At 40.7% G+C, this 14,306-nt stretch overlaps 1 protein-coding gene across 3 annotated transcripts in view; it reads left to right on the top strand.

Moving 5' to 3' along the window:
* The window catches only part of ZNF112 (zinc finger protein 112), a 32,467-nt gene extending 18,678 nt beyond the window's left edge, over nucleotides 1–13,789 (top strand). For all 3 annotated transcript variants that reach the window (XM_019434434.2, XM_019434436.2, XM_019434435.2), the window contains 2 exons: nucleotides 3,941–4,036; nucleotides 10,378–13,789. In XM_019434434.2, coding sequence (XP_019289979.2) covers nucleotides 3,941–4,036; nucleotides 10,378–12,881 — 2,600 coding nt within the window. In that variant the 3' untranslated portion in view covers nucleotides 12,882–13,789. The remainder of the gene's footprint in view (nucleotides 1–3,940; nucleotides 4,037–10,377) is intronic.
* Nucleotides 13,790–14,306: the final 517 nt, after the last annotated feature.

Genomic DNA, 14,306 nt, shown 5'->3' with positions numbered 1-14,306 from the left:
GGTTTGAGCCCTGCATCAGGCTCTGTGTGCTCATGGCCTGGAGCCCGCTTCGGATTCTGTGTCTCTCTCTCTCTCTGCCACTCCCCTGCTTGCCCTATCTCAAAAATAAATAAACATTAACAAAATTTTTTAAAAATGTTTTTGTAAATAACTTCAAATGTACAGAACATTTGCCAAGGTAAAGTAAAAGTAAAGAACAAGAACACCCCTGTAGCTTCTACCTAGATTCACCTATAGTAACATTATACCCTATTTATTTTTGTAAAATAAAATATTTTTTCTCTCTCCAAATATATTTGTGTGTATATATGAAAACATATGTATATGGCTCTTTATCTCTGAATACTTCAGTGTGTATGCAGAGTTTGGGAGTCCCCAAGGCTACTCTCAGTCTGACACCGGTCGCAAGCTCAGGGGTCCCTCAGATAACCCTCGGCCTCAATAATTCGGTAGAGGGACTCTCAGAATGCACTGAAAGCTGTTATCCCCACGGTTCCGCTCTATTACCTGGAAAGGATACAGGTTAAAATCAGCCACGGGAAGAGGCACCTGGGGCAGAACCCAGGGGGTGTCGGGCACCAGCTCCTAGCGGTCTCTCCCAGAGGGGTCGTGCGCAGCACTAACTGTGCCCGGCGGTGGCGGATCATCCTGCACGTGGAGTGTCGCCAGCCAGGGAGGCTCACAACAAGCCAAGGTGCCCAGAGCTTTTATTGCGGTTTGGCGATGTGGTTGGACACCTGTGAGGCTGACCTTCGTTTCCAGCCCCTCTGGAAATCAAGCCGATGGCAGGTGGGCCACAGGCCCCACCAGAAGTCACATTGTAGCCCAGGGCCTCCAGGTGAGAAAGACACTCGCACCAGACAGGAAATCCCCAGGACTTAGAGATCACTTCCCAAGAGCTGAGGACAGAGACCGGGCATCTCTTTGGGCATGGTTAATTCTTCACGAAACGGTCCATTTTGTAGAAATAGCAATATTCTCTTACGTATTCCCCGTGCAGGTATAATACTTTTACATCATCTTTCATTTGTGCTCTGATTGTAACAGTAGAGCAACTTACATTCCTTAAAGCCGATTTTTCTCTCCCCAGAGCAAGGCCTAGTCTTGAGTCTAGTCTAGCTGCCATGTCTCTTTAATCTTCTTTAATTTGGAACATTTCCACACAGTTTCTTTGTCTTTCATGACCGTGACATTTTGGAAGAATGCTATAATTCCCTTTCCCCCATTTTGCATATAATATTCCCGAGACTTCCCTTGTAATTAGGTTCAGATGATCCATTCTGGCTGGAACTCTATATTGGTAGTCCTTTTGAGAATATCACATATAGAGGCACACAGTCTGTCCCCCGTGGGTGGTGCTAATTTTTTAAAAAATGTTTATTTATTTTTGAGAGAGAGAGAAACAGAACTTGAGCAGGGGAGGGGCAGAGAGAGAGAGAGGGAGACACAGAAGCCAAAACAGGCTCCAGATTCCCAGCTGTCAGCACAAAGCCTGACACAGGGCTTGAACCCATGAACCGTGAGATCATGACCTGAGCCGAAGTCGGACGCTCAACTGCCTGAGCCACCCAGGCGCCCTGGTGGTGCTAATTTTGACCACCCAGTCAAGGTATTCCGTTTCTCCACTATAAAATCACTGCTTTGTTTCTCTTGCAATCATAGGGCGACACTTTTTAAGACTACACAAATATTTCCCTATAGATTTAGCATCCAGTGATGATTCTTGCCTTTTCCAGTCCTTACCATGGTCATCACAGAATGATTTTCTGCCTTAGTACCTCCTTCACAGTTAGCAGTCAGCTCTTGGCATTCTACGGTAAGCAAGAGCCCCCTACGCCTTAACCATTTGTTTATTTGTAGGGACTTGCGACTTTTTTTTTTTAATGGATTGTAATATTACTGTAATTATTTGGGTGCTAAAATTGCTCCAAATTTGGACTTTTGTAGTATCCCCCCATCCTTGTTTTGAGCACTTCTTTACTTGATGGCATAGCATGCTGTTCTTTGTCCCTCTTTTACTTTACCCTAGCTCTGGAATCATCCATTTCTTGGAGCGTGGTATTTAACAACAAGGTCTGGATACCTAGCATCCAGTGTCACTGACACTGTGGTGGGTTTGTTTCTTGGCCTCAGGGGATAGAACTAGCAGGTAGGAGTGTGTGTGTGTGTGTGTGTGTGTGTGTGTGTGTGTGTACGCACACACGCATACATTCACTCACATACATGTAAGTACATGCATACATAGGAGTAGATATTTCACTTTCATTAAAAATAAGAGAAATGTTACATAAAATTATACTGAAATACCATTTCTCACCCATGAGATTAGCAAAAATTCAAACACTATACTTTTTTGGGCAAAGTGGCGGGACATAGAGCACTCTCATGCATTGAAAGTAAGAACACAAGATGACAGTTATTCAGCAATGGTCCCAGCAATTCGCTTCTAGAAATTTTCCCTAAAGATAGCAAAGTGCAGTGGTGCCCGGGTGGCTCAGTCAGTTAAGCATCTGACTCTCGGTTTTGGCTCAGGTCATGATCTCACAGTTCATGAGTTCGAGCCCCGCATCAGGCTCTGCACTGACAACACAGAGCTGTTGGGGATTTCTCTCTCCTTCTCTCTCTGCCCCTCCCTGGCTTGCTCTCCCTCAAAATGAACAAATAAGTAAGTAAGTAAATAAACATAAAGATAGTAAAGTGCAAAAGAGCATTAATAGTATACCACAACTCGTGTAAGAACGAAGGGGAAATAAGGAAATCTATGTATATCTGCTTGTCTTTATAAGAAGAAACCCAAGAAGGATTAATCAGAAAATCGTGAAGTTAGTCTCTTACGGTGGGTGGGAGGTAAGAGTGTGGAAGAGGTGTGTCACATTCATTTGAGTGTGCCTTTCTGTCTGGTCTGGACTCTTGAAAATATGCTAGTTCACCACATGATAAAAGTTAAATAAGAAAAAAACAGTAAAAAAATGAAGACTGCGAAGGCGCGACAGTCTAAAGCTGAAAGAAAAGTTAAATTATATTTGAAACTAATACCATAGCCACCCTGAAGAGAGAAAAGAACTTATGGAAATAGCTAAGGAACATAGCACGTAACTATATCATATCACCTTAGCATTAGGTACAATGGGAGGGGGGGTAGAGGAATGAAACCGGGATCCTGAACAATTTTTAGTGGATTTGCTTATTGTAGTGATACGGAACAAGCCATTCTGAAACTTTTTTTTTTTAACCTTTATTTATTTTTGAGACAGAGAGAGACAGAGCATGAATGGGGGAGGGTCAGAGAGAGGGAGACACAGAATCTGAAGCAGGCTCCAGGCTCCGAGCTGTCAGCACAGAACCCGATCCAGGGCTCGAACTCACAAACTGCGAGATCATGACTTGAGCCAAAGTTGGACTCTTAACCGACTGAGCCACCCAGACGCCCCTAAGATTTTATTTTTAAAGATTTTTTTCTTTTTACGTTTATTTATTTTTGATAGAGCACAAGTTGGGGAGGGGCAGAGAGAGAATGAGAGACAGAATCCGAAGCAGGCTCCAGGCTCCGAGCTGTCAGCACAGAGCCCATGTGGGGCTCGAACCCATGAACCGTGAGATCATAACCTGAGCCGAAGTCGGACTCTTAACCGACTGAGCCACCCAGGCGCCTCGAAAGTATAGTCTTCTCAACAGAGGGTGCTGAAACATTTGGACTTCTGTATGCGCCTATATCCATGCCTCGCACCTCAACAAAAAATTAACTCAAAATGGTTAAGAGACTGAATGGAAAATGTAAAAGTGTGAAACTTCTAGAAGGAAACACAGGAGAAATTCTTCATGACTTTGCATTAGGCAGGGAGTTCTTAGACACCAAAAGCATGATTCAGAAAAAAAAAAAAAAAAGATCACTTGGATTTTGTCAAAACTTAAAACTTCTGCTGTCCTTGCCTTTCTACAGGGAATCAGCCCTTCAAACCGGAGCTTATATCCCAGTTGGAGAGAGAAGAAAAGCTGTTGATGATGGAGACAGAAACCCAGAGAGATGGGTGTTTAGGTAAGAGCCGCCCTGCAGTAACACAGCAGCTAGAGAGCCTCTCCTAAGACATGAGTCAGAACAGGTCAGGCCCTAAGGCGTCTGTCCCCTCAGCTTCCTCTGGCTTTTCACATATTTCCCTGTGTTTATTTCCGCTCACTCATTCTTTTTTTTTTTTTTTTTTTTTTTAATTTTTGTTAATGTTTATTTATTTTTGAGACAGAGAGAGACAGAGCATGAACGGGGGAGGGGCAGAGAGAGGGGGAGACACAGAATCAGAAGCAGGCTCCAGGCTCTGAGCCATCAGCCCAGAGCCTGACGCGGGGCTCGAACTCACGGACCGCGAGATCGTGACCTGAGCCGAAGTCGGACGCTTAACCGACTGAGCCACCCAGGCGCCCCCCGCTCACTCATTCTGTTCCGCACCGCCCCACTGCTGCCCAGGAGACCCGTCACGGTCACGCTTCTGCTTCAGCTCACTTGACTTGCTTTTCTCTTCGCCTTGAAGAATCTGAGGCAGGCTCCAGGCTTGGTTAATAGAGGCATGGTCCTCGCTGTCTTCAGTGCCCCCTTGAGACAGCTGGTAGGCGTAAAATAAATCCACACACTCGAGGGATACTCCAGAGCGTTGTTTGTTTTCTGATGAATGCCTGTCCTGATTCTAATCATTTAGGCGTCCTTGAGTATCTAGAGACACGTAGCCATTATTCTTAGAAGATTGAGGCTAGCCAGTCAACCAAAGTCAGGATCAAAAGTGATCGATGCCAACATCACAGCTGATTCTTCCCACGCAGCGGTTTCAACTGAGACACTCTTGCACTTACTTCCTATTCAAATGCCCAGCTCTTTATCTTTCCGTTCTGTCCTCTCTTTTCGTCCTCTAGCATCTGAACAGTCTCTTGACCTAGCTACAGTTTTCTTAAAATTCTTTTTTTTTTAATTTTTTATTTATTTATTTTTTTTAATTTTTTTTTTCAACTTTTTTTTATTTATTTTTGGGACAGAGAGAGACAGAGCATGAACGGGGGAGGGGCAGAGAGAGAGGGAGACACAGAATCGGAAACAGGCTCCAGGCTCCGAGCCGTCAGCCCAGAGCCTGACGCGGGGCTCGAACTCACGGACCGTGAGATCGTGACCTGGCTGAAGTTGGACGCTTAACCGACTGCGCCACCCAGGCGCCCTTTTGTTTTTTTTTTTGTTTGTTTGTTTTTTAATTTTTTAAACTGTATTTATTTTGAGAGAGAGAGTGTGTCAGCAGGGGAGAGGAGAGAGAGAATCCGAAGCAGTCTCCACACTGATAGCGTGGACATGGGGCTCCATCCCACAAACTGTGAGATCATGGCCTTAGCCGGCTCAAGAGTTGGCCGCTTAACCAGCTGAGCCACCCAGGTGCCCCAGTTATCTTAAAATTCTTTTTTTTTTTTTTAATTTTTTAAATGAATATTTATTTTTGTGAGAGAGAGAGACACACACACAGAATCTGAAGCAGGCTCCAGGCTCTGAGCTGTCAGCACAGAGCCCATGTGGGGCTCGAACCCATGAACCGTGAGATCATAACCTGAGCCGAAGTTGGATGCTTAACCAACTAAGCCATCCAGACGCCCCTTAAAATTCGTATTCAGTTTGTTTAAACTTAAGCCCGCAAAACCATCAGTTCACCTATTTCTCCCACCCCTATCCCTGCCCTCTCAAAACCACCATCTCTTCTCTATATCTGCAAGCTTGGTGTTTTGTTGTTGTTGTTTTTAAAATTCTTCATATAAGAGAGATCCTATGGTGTTTGTCTTTCTCTGTCTGACTTACTTCACCCAGCATAATGCCTCAAGGTCCATCCATGTTGTCACAAATGGCAAGATGCTTTTCTTCTTTATGGCTGAATCATATTCCATTTTATTTTTTATATATTTTATTATGTAAATTTATTGCATATGTTATGTATTTATCTGGCACTGAACTGAGGAACTTGCCATGCCTATCCGTGGGTCTCAGACAGCTGTTCTCTCTGTTTCCTTCGATAACTTTAATTCTGTTATGGCTTCATTGGGATATCAAACGTCACTGTGTTAGTAATTACTGAAATTGTGACTTAACTTTATATGTCAACTTAACCTTAACTACACCTTAAGTTTTAACACAACCTTTCGTAAATATTTGGTGATGTCTTACATGTGCCAGACATGTTTATCCAGAATTACAATTCCTTGCCACAACTTACTTTTTAATAGAAAACTTACCACATTTGCCTGAACTAACTCCAGACATAAAGAAAATGTGGGTAAAATGGCACGTTGCTAATAAAAGAAGACAAATCCGTGTTTTAAGTTACACATATGCTTAGTAACTTTTGATCATTAATAGTGGTTCTGATATCAGATCTCACACTGTGATAGGCTGGCCAATTTTATGCTCTAATATAAAGGGCAGTCTTTGTTTTCTGCATCTCACCCCCTCTGCTCCCACTCTACATAACCTGTTCTTGTTTTCATACATTATATGTTTTATACATTTTATATATAAGACACATCTTAACAAATTTAAAAAATAGAAATCATACAATTGTGCTCTCAGATCACAATTGAATTATCCTAGAAATCAATAAACTAAGTAACTGGAAAATCCCGAAATGCATAGAGACTCAACAGCACACTTGTAAATAATACATGGGTCAAAGTAGAATCTCAAGAGAAATTTAAAAATGTTTTGAACTAACTGAAAATGAAAACACAGCTCATAAAAATTTGTAGGACGCAGTGGAAGCAGTACTAAGAGGGACACTTAAAGCCCTGAAGGCATATGTTGGAAGAGAAGATCTAAAATCAATTGTCTAAGGTCCTACTGTAGTAAACTAGAAAAAGGAGAGCAAATTAAATCCAAAGTAAGCAGAAGAGAAGAAATAATAAGAATTAGAGCAGAAATCAAGTAGAAAACAGGAAGCCAGTGGAGAAAAAAATGAAAACAAAGACTGGCTCTTTGAAAAATCATTAAAACCAGTAAGCTTCTAGCCAGGCAAACTAAGAAAAAAAGAGAGAGGATACAAATTACTAATATCAGACATGAAGGAGGGGACATCACCCAGGTCTTGTGGGCATTAAAAGAATAATAAAGGAATACTGTGGACAAACTCTATGGAAATATGATAGCCTCGATGAAATGGACCAATTCTTTGAAAGACGTAATTTGCCAAAACTTATGCAAGAAGAAATAGACGATCTGAATAAGCCTATATCTGTTGAAGAAATGATAATTAAGAACCTTCCAAAAACAAAGAACTCATTTAATCGTGGGGTAAAGCAGTGGAGACAGACAAGAAATCCTCAAAGGTTAAATATACTCTGATAGAGCTAAGTCTCAGATGTGGTTAGGAGAGTAGCCAGCTTTGTAAATATTTGTAATCAAAACATTATTGTTACTTTATCCTCTCCTGCCTGCAAAATGCCTTGGTTTCTCTTACTATTTAAAAAGCTCAGTAAGAATGCAGGCTCATCTCAGCCTGGATTGCCTGAGTTGATATTCTTGACTAATTTATATTAAAGGAGAAGAGAAAAAGAAAATCTAAACTGAGATTTTTTTTCTTAATTCATTATAGCTAACTGTTTAAAGGGATTATTTGGTATTTACAACACATATAAAATTTTTGTTATTGAATTGGTTCATAGAGGATGTTGGAATGATTGACTTTCTCAACCTCTAAAGCTAAAGGACTACTAAGAAGATGAAATAAATTCTCAGCTTTCTTCAAATGAGATTTTTTTTGAGAGAGACAGTGAGAGAGAGAGAGCGAGCTTGGGAGGGGTGGAGGGAGAGAGAGAATCTTAAGCAGGCTCCACAGCACAGAGCCTGATGCAGGGATCGATCCCACAATCCTGGGATCATAACCTGACTGGGATCATAACCTGAGCCAAAATCAAGAGTCAGATGCTCAACCTACTGAGCCACCCAGGTGCACCTTAAGACCTTTTAGTGTTTTTTTTGCAGTGCGTATTTTCTCCATCAAATTCATTTATTCAGTTCATTTATGAATTTGATTTAACACAATTTCTTATCAGCACCCTGCCATTGATACTAAGAGAGAACCTAAATGTTGAGAGAGGGAAAGGAAATGACAAGGTGTTTTGGTACACCCCACTGGCTAAAGGAAATTAAAGTTAATGTCATTAAATGTGTGATCTTTTCCATAGAGCCCGAAACTAAGTAAAATGACCTTTTTTCCCCTTCCTGTAACGCTTTCACATTGTGAAGCCACTGGTCAAGACGAAACTTTAATCTCTGAAATATTTGAGACAGTCATATCAAAAATTATGTACAAATTTCTGTTGAAAGAGCTGCTTTGTAAAAAACTGGGTTTTGACCGGCAAGCCTCTTTTCATGTCCTCAAGCCACCATGTCAGTCCCAAAAGATATAAAGTATTTAAACTGTATCTTTATGGATGTATACTGAGTGTTTTTGATGACACCAAGCAAAACTATAAGGATTATGATGAACTCCAGCTGGACACCAAACTTCTCACATATAAGCTATTAACTTTGTCTGCCTCCTGTAGGATGTCCCTTCGTTTCATGTTTAAGTGATAAAATATTAGTGTAATAACTGGAAACTTTGCTTTTGAGAAGCCAGAGACATCACTAAGCGTTTGGCTTTTTTTGAAGTATTGAGAGGCGTTATGTATGGATGTGCCATAAAGTGTTACCCTGCAGTTACCACAGTGTCCCACAGCCTAGTGCCACCCTAGTCATCAGTGTGGCATTTTGTTTCTTTTCTTTTCTGATCTTTTATTTTCTCTTCTATTCTCTTCTTTCTTTTCTTTTTTTTTTAAAGTTGGGGATAGTAGACAAAGCGGGTGGGGGGCTGAGTTAAATGGGTGATGGGCATTAAGCAGGGCACTTTTTGGGATGAGCCCTAGGTTGTCATACGTAAGAGATGAATCACTGGGTTCTGCTCCTAAAGCCAAGACTACACGCTATGTTAACTAATTTGAATTTAAATTAAAAAAAAATATTTATGGAAGAAAATTAACCTTAATAAAACATTTTCAGTAAAATAAAAATTTTAATTGGAAAAAAAATAAAATGCAAAACTAAAAAAAAATAAAGTTGGAGATAGTATGGGTTTACTGGTAAGATTTTATACAAGAAGAAATACACTGTTTTGAGTTAGTTTAAAAGTTAAAAAGACTCAATCCAGAAGAGATTCCTGCGACCTTTGCTTTTCTCATCAGCCGGTGCTACCCTAAGGGTAGCCCTGCCTCTCATACAGCTTTTCAGCCTCGTGGCAAAATTGCCATCACCACCTTCCCATGAAAAACAACACATCTTCATGCCCTCTTAGTTCTGTTTTACTGCTTTCTTTTCTGGATGCTATAGAGAATTAATGTGCTGCCGGGTGTTAGGAAGGTACATGTTATGATGTCAGCCCTGCTGAATCCGGTGTCAGTAGGGAGGTACTCTTGGATTTGAGGATCCGCTGTCTGCTAGGAAGCTGAGTGTTAATAACTAAGCGACAAACCATTTATACTCAAATGTGCCTGTCTTCAACTCTTCTGGTGCTTCAAATTTTCTGAACATTAAAGTATTTTTCCACTAAAAGGACACAAGCCAAAGTCAGTGTTCATTGAGCTTTTGGTTTTTGGTGATTTGCCTCAAAGTACACCTCCAGGTGCCAGGGAACTTGGCTGTGCTCGCCTCCCTCAACCTCCTTTTTTCCCCCTGATGTCTTTGGAGTTGAATTCTGTCACAGTGTTTCACATTCTGACCTATACGATGGCCCTTGCTGATTGTGAAATATCTTTTGAAAAGAGGTGAAAGTGATATGGCTTACAGTGACTTAGAAGAATTTATTATTCTCATGAAGATAAAGAGTTTATAGGGGCCATATGATGCCTCACGCATAAAGGTCTGTGTTTACCTTTGCACGGTATTTAACACTGTCTCCTGACACACGTACAGACGAAAACATTGCCATACCCACATGCCAGAGAGAAAAAAAGTTTTTTGTCCACTTGAATCTCCATTCTTCCCAATTTGAGAATTCCCCCTTCTTGGGATCTCCAGGCAATCCATGATAAACCCATAAATAATATGTATATGGTTTTACTAGACCTTTTGAACAGGGCCACCGTGTTTGATATTTCCAGGTTGCGTTGCAAATCCCTGATTTTGAGGCATACAGATAGCTTGAATTATGTGGACCTTACTTATATTCCTGATACAACTGAAGAAGAACCAGAGCCATTTTCTAAGTATTCTTAGATATAGTAACATGAATTTTCCTGTAATTTCATGTCGTGATCTAAGTGCAAAATCTTAAAGTCTCTGAATAAAAACTTCCACTTCTGCACATATCTAAATTCTCTTTATCATTATAGGAGCCAAGAGTCAACATAATATGGAGAGTAGTCAAGCAGTGGGATTAGGCTACATTTCCCCCAAAGAGCCTTCTTCCCGGAAGACCTGGCAACAAAGTACAGGCGGGTTAACCAGGTGTCAAGATGCCATGAAAAATTTTCAAAGGAATATTTCTCAGTTGCAAAACCGAGGTGATTTCCCCTGCCAGGTTTGGGCAGGAGTGCCAGTTCATGTTCCCGAAGATGAGAACTATATATTGACTCATATAGAGGATGTTTCCAGTTGCGTAAAAAGTCAAGAATTTCCATCTTGGAGAGCCCAGCATTCTTGGAGGAAAATGTATCTGGCAGAGTCACATAATTATCAGTGTAGGTGTCAGCAAATTTTGATGAAAAATAATTTCCGTAAGTGTGACAGCACCAGTTGGATCACGCCACACAATGATAATCTGGGAGTACACAGATCAGAAAAAGTTTACAGCTGCCATGACTGTGGAGAAAACCTCATGAAGGTTTCACTGCTTAATCAAGACTTAATCAAAACGGGGCAAAAGCCGTACTCCTGTAATGAGTACAGAAAAGCCTTCAGTGACGACTCCAACTCTGAAGTTTATCAGCAGTTACACTTAGAAGGGAAAACCCATACCTACAGTCCATGTGGAAAGGGCTGTAGTTATAGTTCAGTTCTTCATATTCATCCAAGTGTTCATAGAAGAGATGATTGTGTTTTTGAGAGTTCACCTCTGCAATCCCGTCAGAGAGTACATACAGAAGAGAAGCCGTATAAATGTGGATATGGTGAGAACTTCAGTCAGCCCTCCTCTCTCAACACTTGTGGACTTATTCACACGGGACAGACGTGTGAATATAGATGCAATATTTATGAGAAAGCCTTCAATCATAGCTTAGACCTTAATAGTATTTTTAGGATCCATACTAAGGAGAAACCCCATGAATATGAGGAGAATGGGGAGGTCTTTAATCAGAGTTCTTGTCTCCAAGTCTACCAGAAAATCCACACTGGAGAGAAACTATACACAGATGTAGAATATGAGAAGGGTTTTCTTTGTAGCTCAAATCTTAACATTCAGCATAGAGTTCACATGGAAGAGATTCCTTATGGTTCTGAGGAATGTGGTAATAACTTCAGTCTGGACTCACATTTGCAGGACCTTCAGATAGTCCATACTAGGGAACAACCATATAAACATTATGCATGTGGTAACAGCTTCAGCCAAAATTCGTATCTTCAAGGTCATCAGAAAATTCACATCGGAGAGAAAGCTTACAAGGACTGTGGGAATGGCTTCAGTTGGAGTTCAAAACTTAAAGATCATCAGAGAGTCCACACTGGAGAGAAACCGTACAAATGCAATGCATGCGGTAAAGGCTTCAGTCATAGATCAGTTCTTAATGTTCACCAGAGAGTCCACACAGGAGAGAAACCTTATAAATGTGAGGAGTGTGATAAGGGATTCAGTCGGAGTTCATACCTTCAAGCCCACCAGAGAGTCCACACTGGAGAAAAACCATACAAATGTGAAGAGTGTGGGAAGGGCTTCAGTCGCAATTCATACCTTCAAGGCCACCAGAGAGTTCACACTGGAGAAAAACCATACAAGTGCGAGGAGTGTGGGAAGGGCTTCAGTCGGAGTTCACACCTGCAAGGCCACCAGAGAGTTCACACTGGAGAAAAACCATTCAAATGTGAGGAGTGTGGGAAGGTATTCAGTTGGAGCTTTAATCTTCAAATTCATCAGAGGGTTCATACAGGAGAGAAACCCTATAAATGTGGAGAATGTGGTAAGGGCTTCAGTAAGGCCTCAACCCTCCTGGCCCACCAGAGAGTCCACACAGGAGAGAAGCCATACCAATGTGATGAGTGTGGTAAGAGCTTCAGTCAGAGATCTTATCTTCAAAGCCATCAGAGTGTCCACACTGGAGAGAGACCATATATATGTGAGGTATGTGGGAAGGGCTTCAGTCAGAGAGCATATCTTCAAGGTCATCAAAGAGTCCACACTAGAGTGAAACCATATAAATGTGAGATGTGTGGCAAGGGTTTCAGTCAGAGTTCACGTCTTGAAGCGCATCGGAGGGTCCACACGGGAGGGAAACCATACAAATGTGAGGTATGCACAAAGGGCTTCAGTGAGAGTTCACGTCTTCAAGCGCATCAGAGGGTCCACACAGAAGGGAGGCCCTATAAATGTGAACAGTGTGGTAAAGGTTTCAGTGGGTTTTCAAGTCTTCAAGCTCATCACAGAGTCCACACTGGGGAAAAACCATACAAATGTGAGGTGTGTGGAAAGGGCTTCAGTCAGAGATCAAACCTTCAGGCTCATCAGAGAGTCCACACAGGAGAGAAACCATACAAATGTGATGCGTGTGGTAAGGGTTTCCGTTGGAGCTCAGGTCTACTTATTCATCAGAGAGTCCATAGTGGTGACAAATTCTATAAAAGCGAAGAGTATGGTAAGGATTATCCTTCATCAGAGAATCCATACAGAAGTGAAGATCTATAAAACCGTTATATTTGTTTTGAAGTCCTCAAATGGGAACTGAAATTTTCCACTCCCTAGAGTTCTTATAGTAGACAAAATTCCTTTCATGAAAATAATGTTTCTGCCCAGCCTCAACGTTCACGATAGTCAGGAGACCACACTATGGAGACATCTAACAAGAGAGTCTCCGTAAGGGGTTTTCTCACAATTTTAAGATTCATTGCACGTGACTTTAACTATCATTGTACTAGGGCTTATAAAAGACCAGAGGAATGAAAGTACAGTGAAGAGCGTGCCTAAATCTATGTTTACTCTAATGTAAGCTTAATGAGAAAAGGGGCTTCACTCATTTACTGAGTCTTTAAAACCATGACATTGCATAACTCAGTGTAGGTGCTCAGTACTTTTTACTAAATGGCTAAAAATGTATAAAAGTATCATGTTTGAAAATTTTATTAAGCTTATTTACCCCAAAAAGATCATTTAAAAATGTATTTGGAGGAGGAATCCTGCAAGTAACCTTAACATAAGCACTTCAAGTGGGAAAATATTTGAAATGTAGAATATCGAGCAATATTGTCATCTGAAATTACACGAATTGGGTTGTAACCCTGTTGGGATCGGTTCCCATCCTTTGTCTTGTCTTAAACAGGGATGAGCTGAATTCTTATCATTTGGTCTCTTTCTATACAGTATTCCATCAGTTTAAGTTTAGCGCTGTGTGTGTGTGTGTGTGTGTGTGCCCATATGTGCACTTTAAATGACAGTACAAATTGATAAACAATGTTTCTGGTTGCACTGCATTTTACATAATTGACTTTTTACTCCTGCCGTGTGTGTTAAGGCAGAGTTTTCCTGTAATATTTGCAAAGTGTCAGAAATGGTTGCTAATGAAAAGTACTTTCTTAATAAATGTCAAAATTACAATACTTTGCTTTTTTAGTCTTCACGTTTCTGTCAAAGTTCTTTTGATTTGATTTTTGTTTTTAGTCAAAATTTTTATTGGAAACTTTTTTTTTTTTAATTTAAATTCATCTTAGTTAACATACAGTGTAGTCTTGGCTTCAGGAGTAGAACCCAGTGATTCATCTCTTACATATGACACTGGTCTGACTGATTTCCACCTGGAAACTTAGAATAATAATTTATGATAAGGCCATCTTAATAATATAAAGGGATTTGTACAATGAGGGTAATTTTTTAAACTAGAAATAAATAGATAAATTTCTCCAAGTTCCTATAAAAATGGAATTATAGAAAGTAAGGAATCAATCCATACTGATAGGAAAGAATTATACATATTGTGTCAGTGAAAATGTGGATTGTACCTTCAAAATATCCAGTTAAGTTAAGTCTGCATACATATATGTTCAAATACGTGTTTCATAGATAATGTGTGAAAGATTACTCACCATCATATATACAACAGTTTTCTCTGACAAGCAA

Source organism: Panthera pardus, unplaced genomic scaffold (assembly GCF_024362965.1).
Source record: "Panthera pardus isolate Hobbes unplaced genomic scaffold, ASM2436296v1 HiC_scaffold_18, whole genome shotgun sequence".
Taxonomy (NCBI): domain Eukaryota; kingdom Metazoa; phylum Chordata; class Mammalia; order Carnivora; family Felidae; genus Panthera; species Panthera pardus.
The sequence above is the reverse complement of the archived record's forward strand: the minus strand, read 5'-3'. Positions and strand labels throughout refer to the sequence as shown.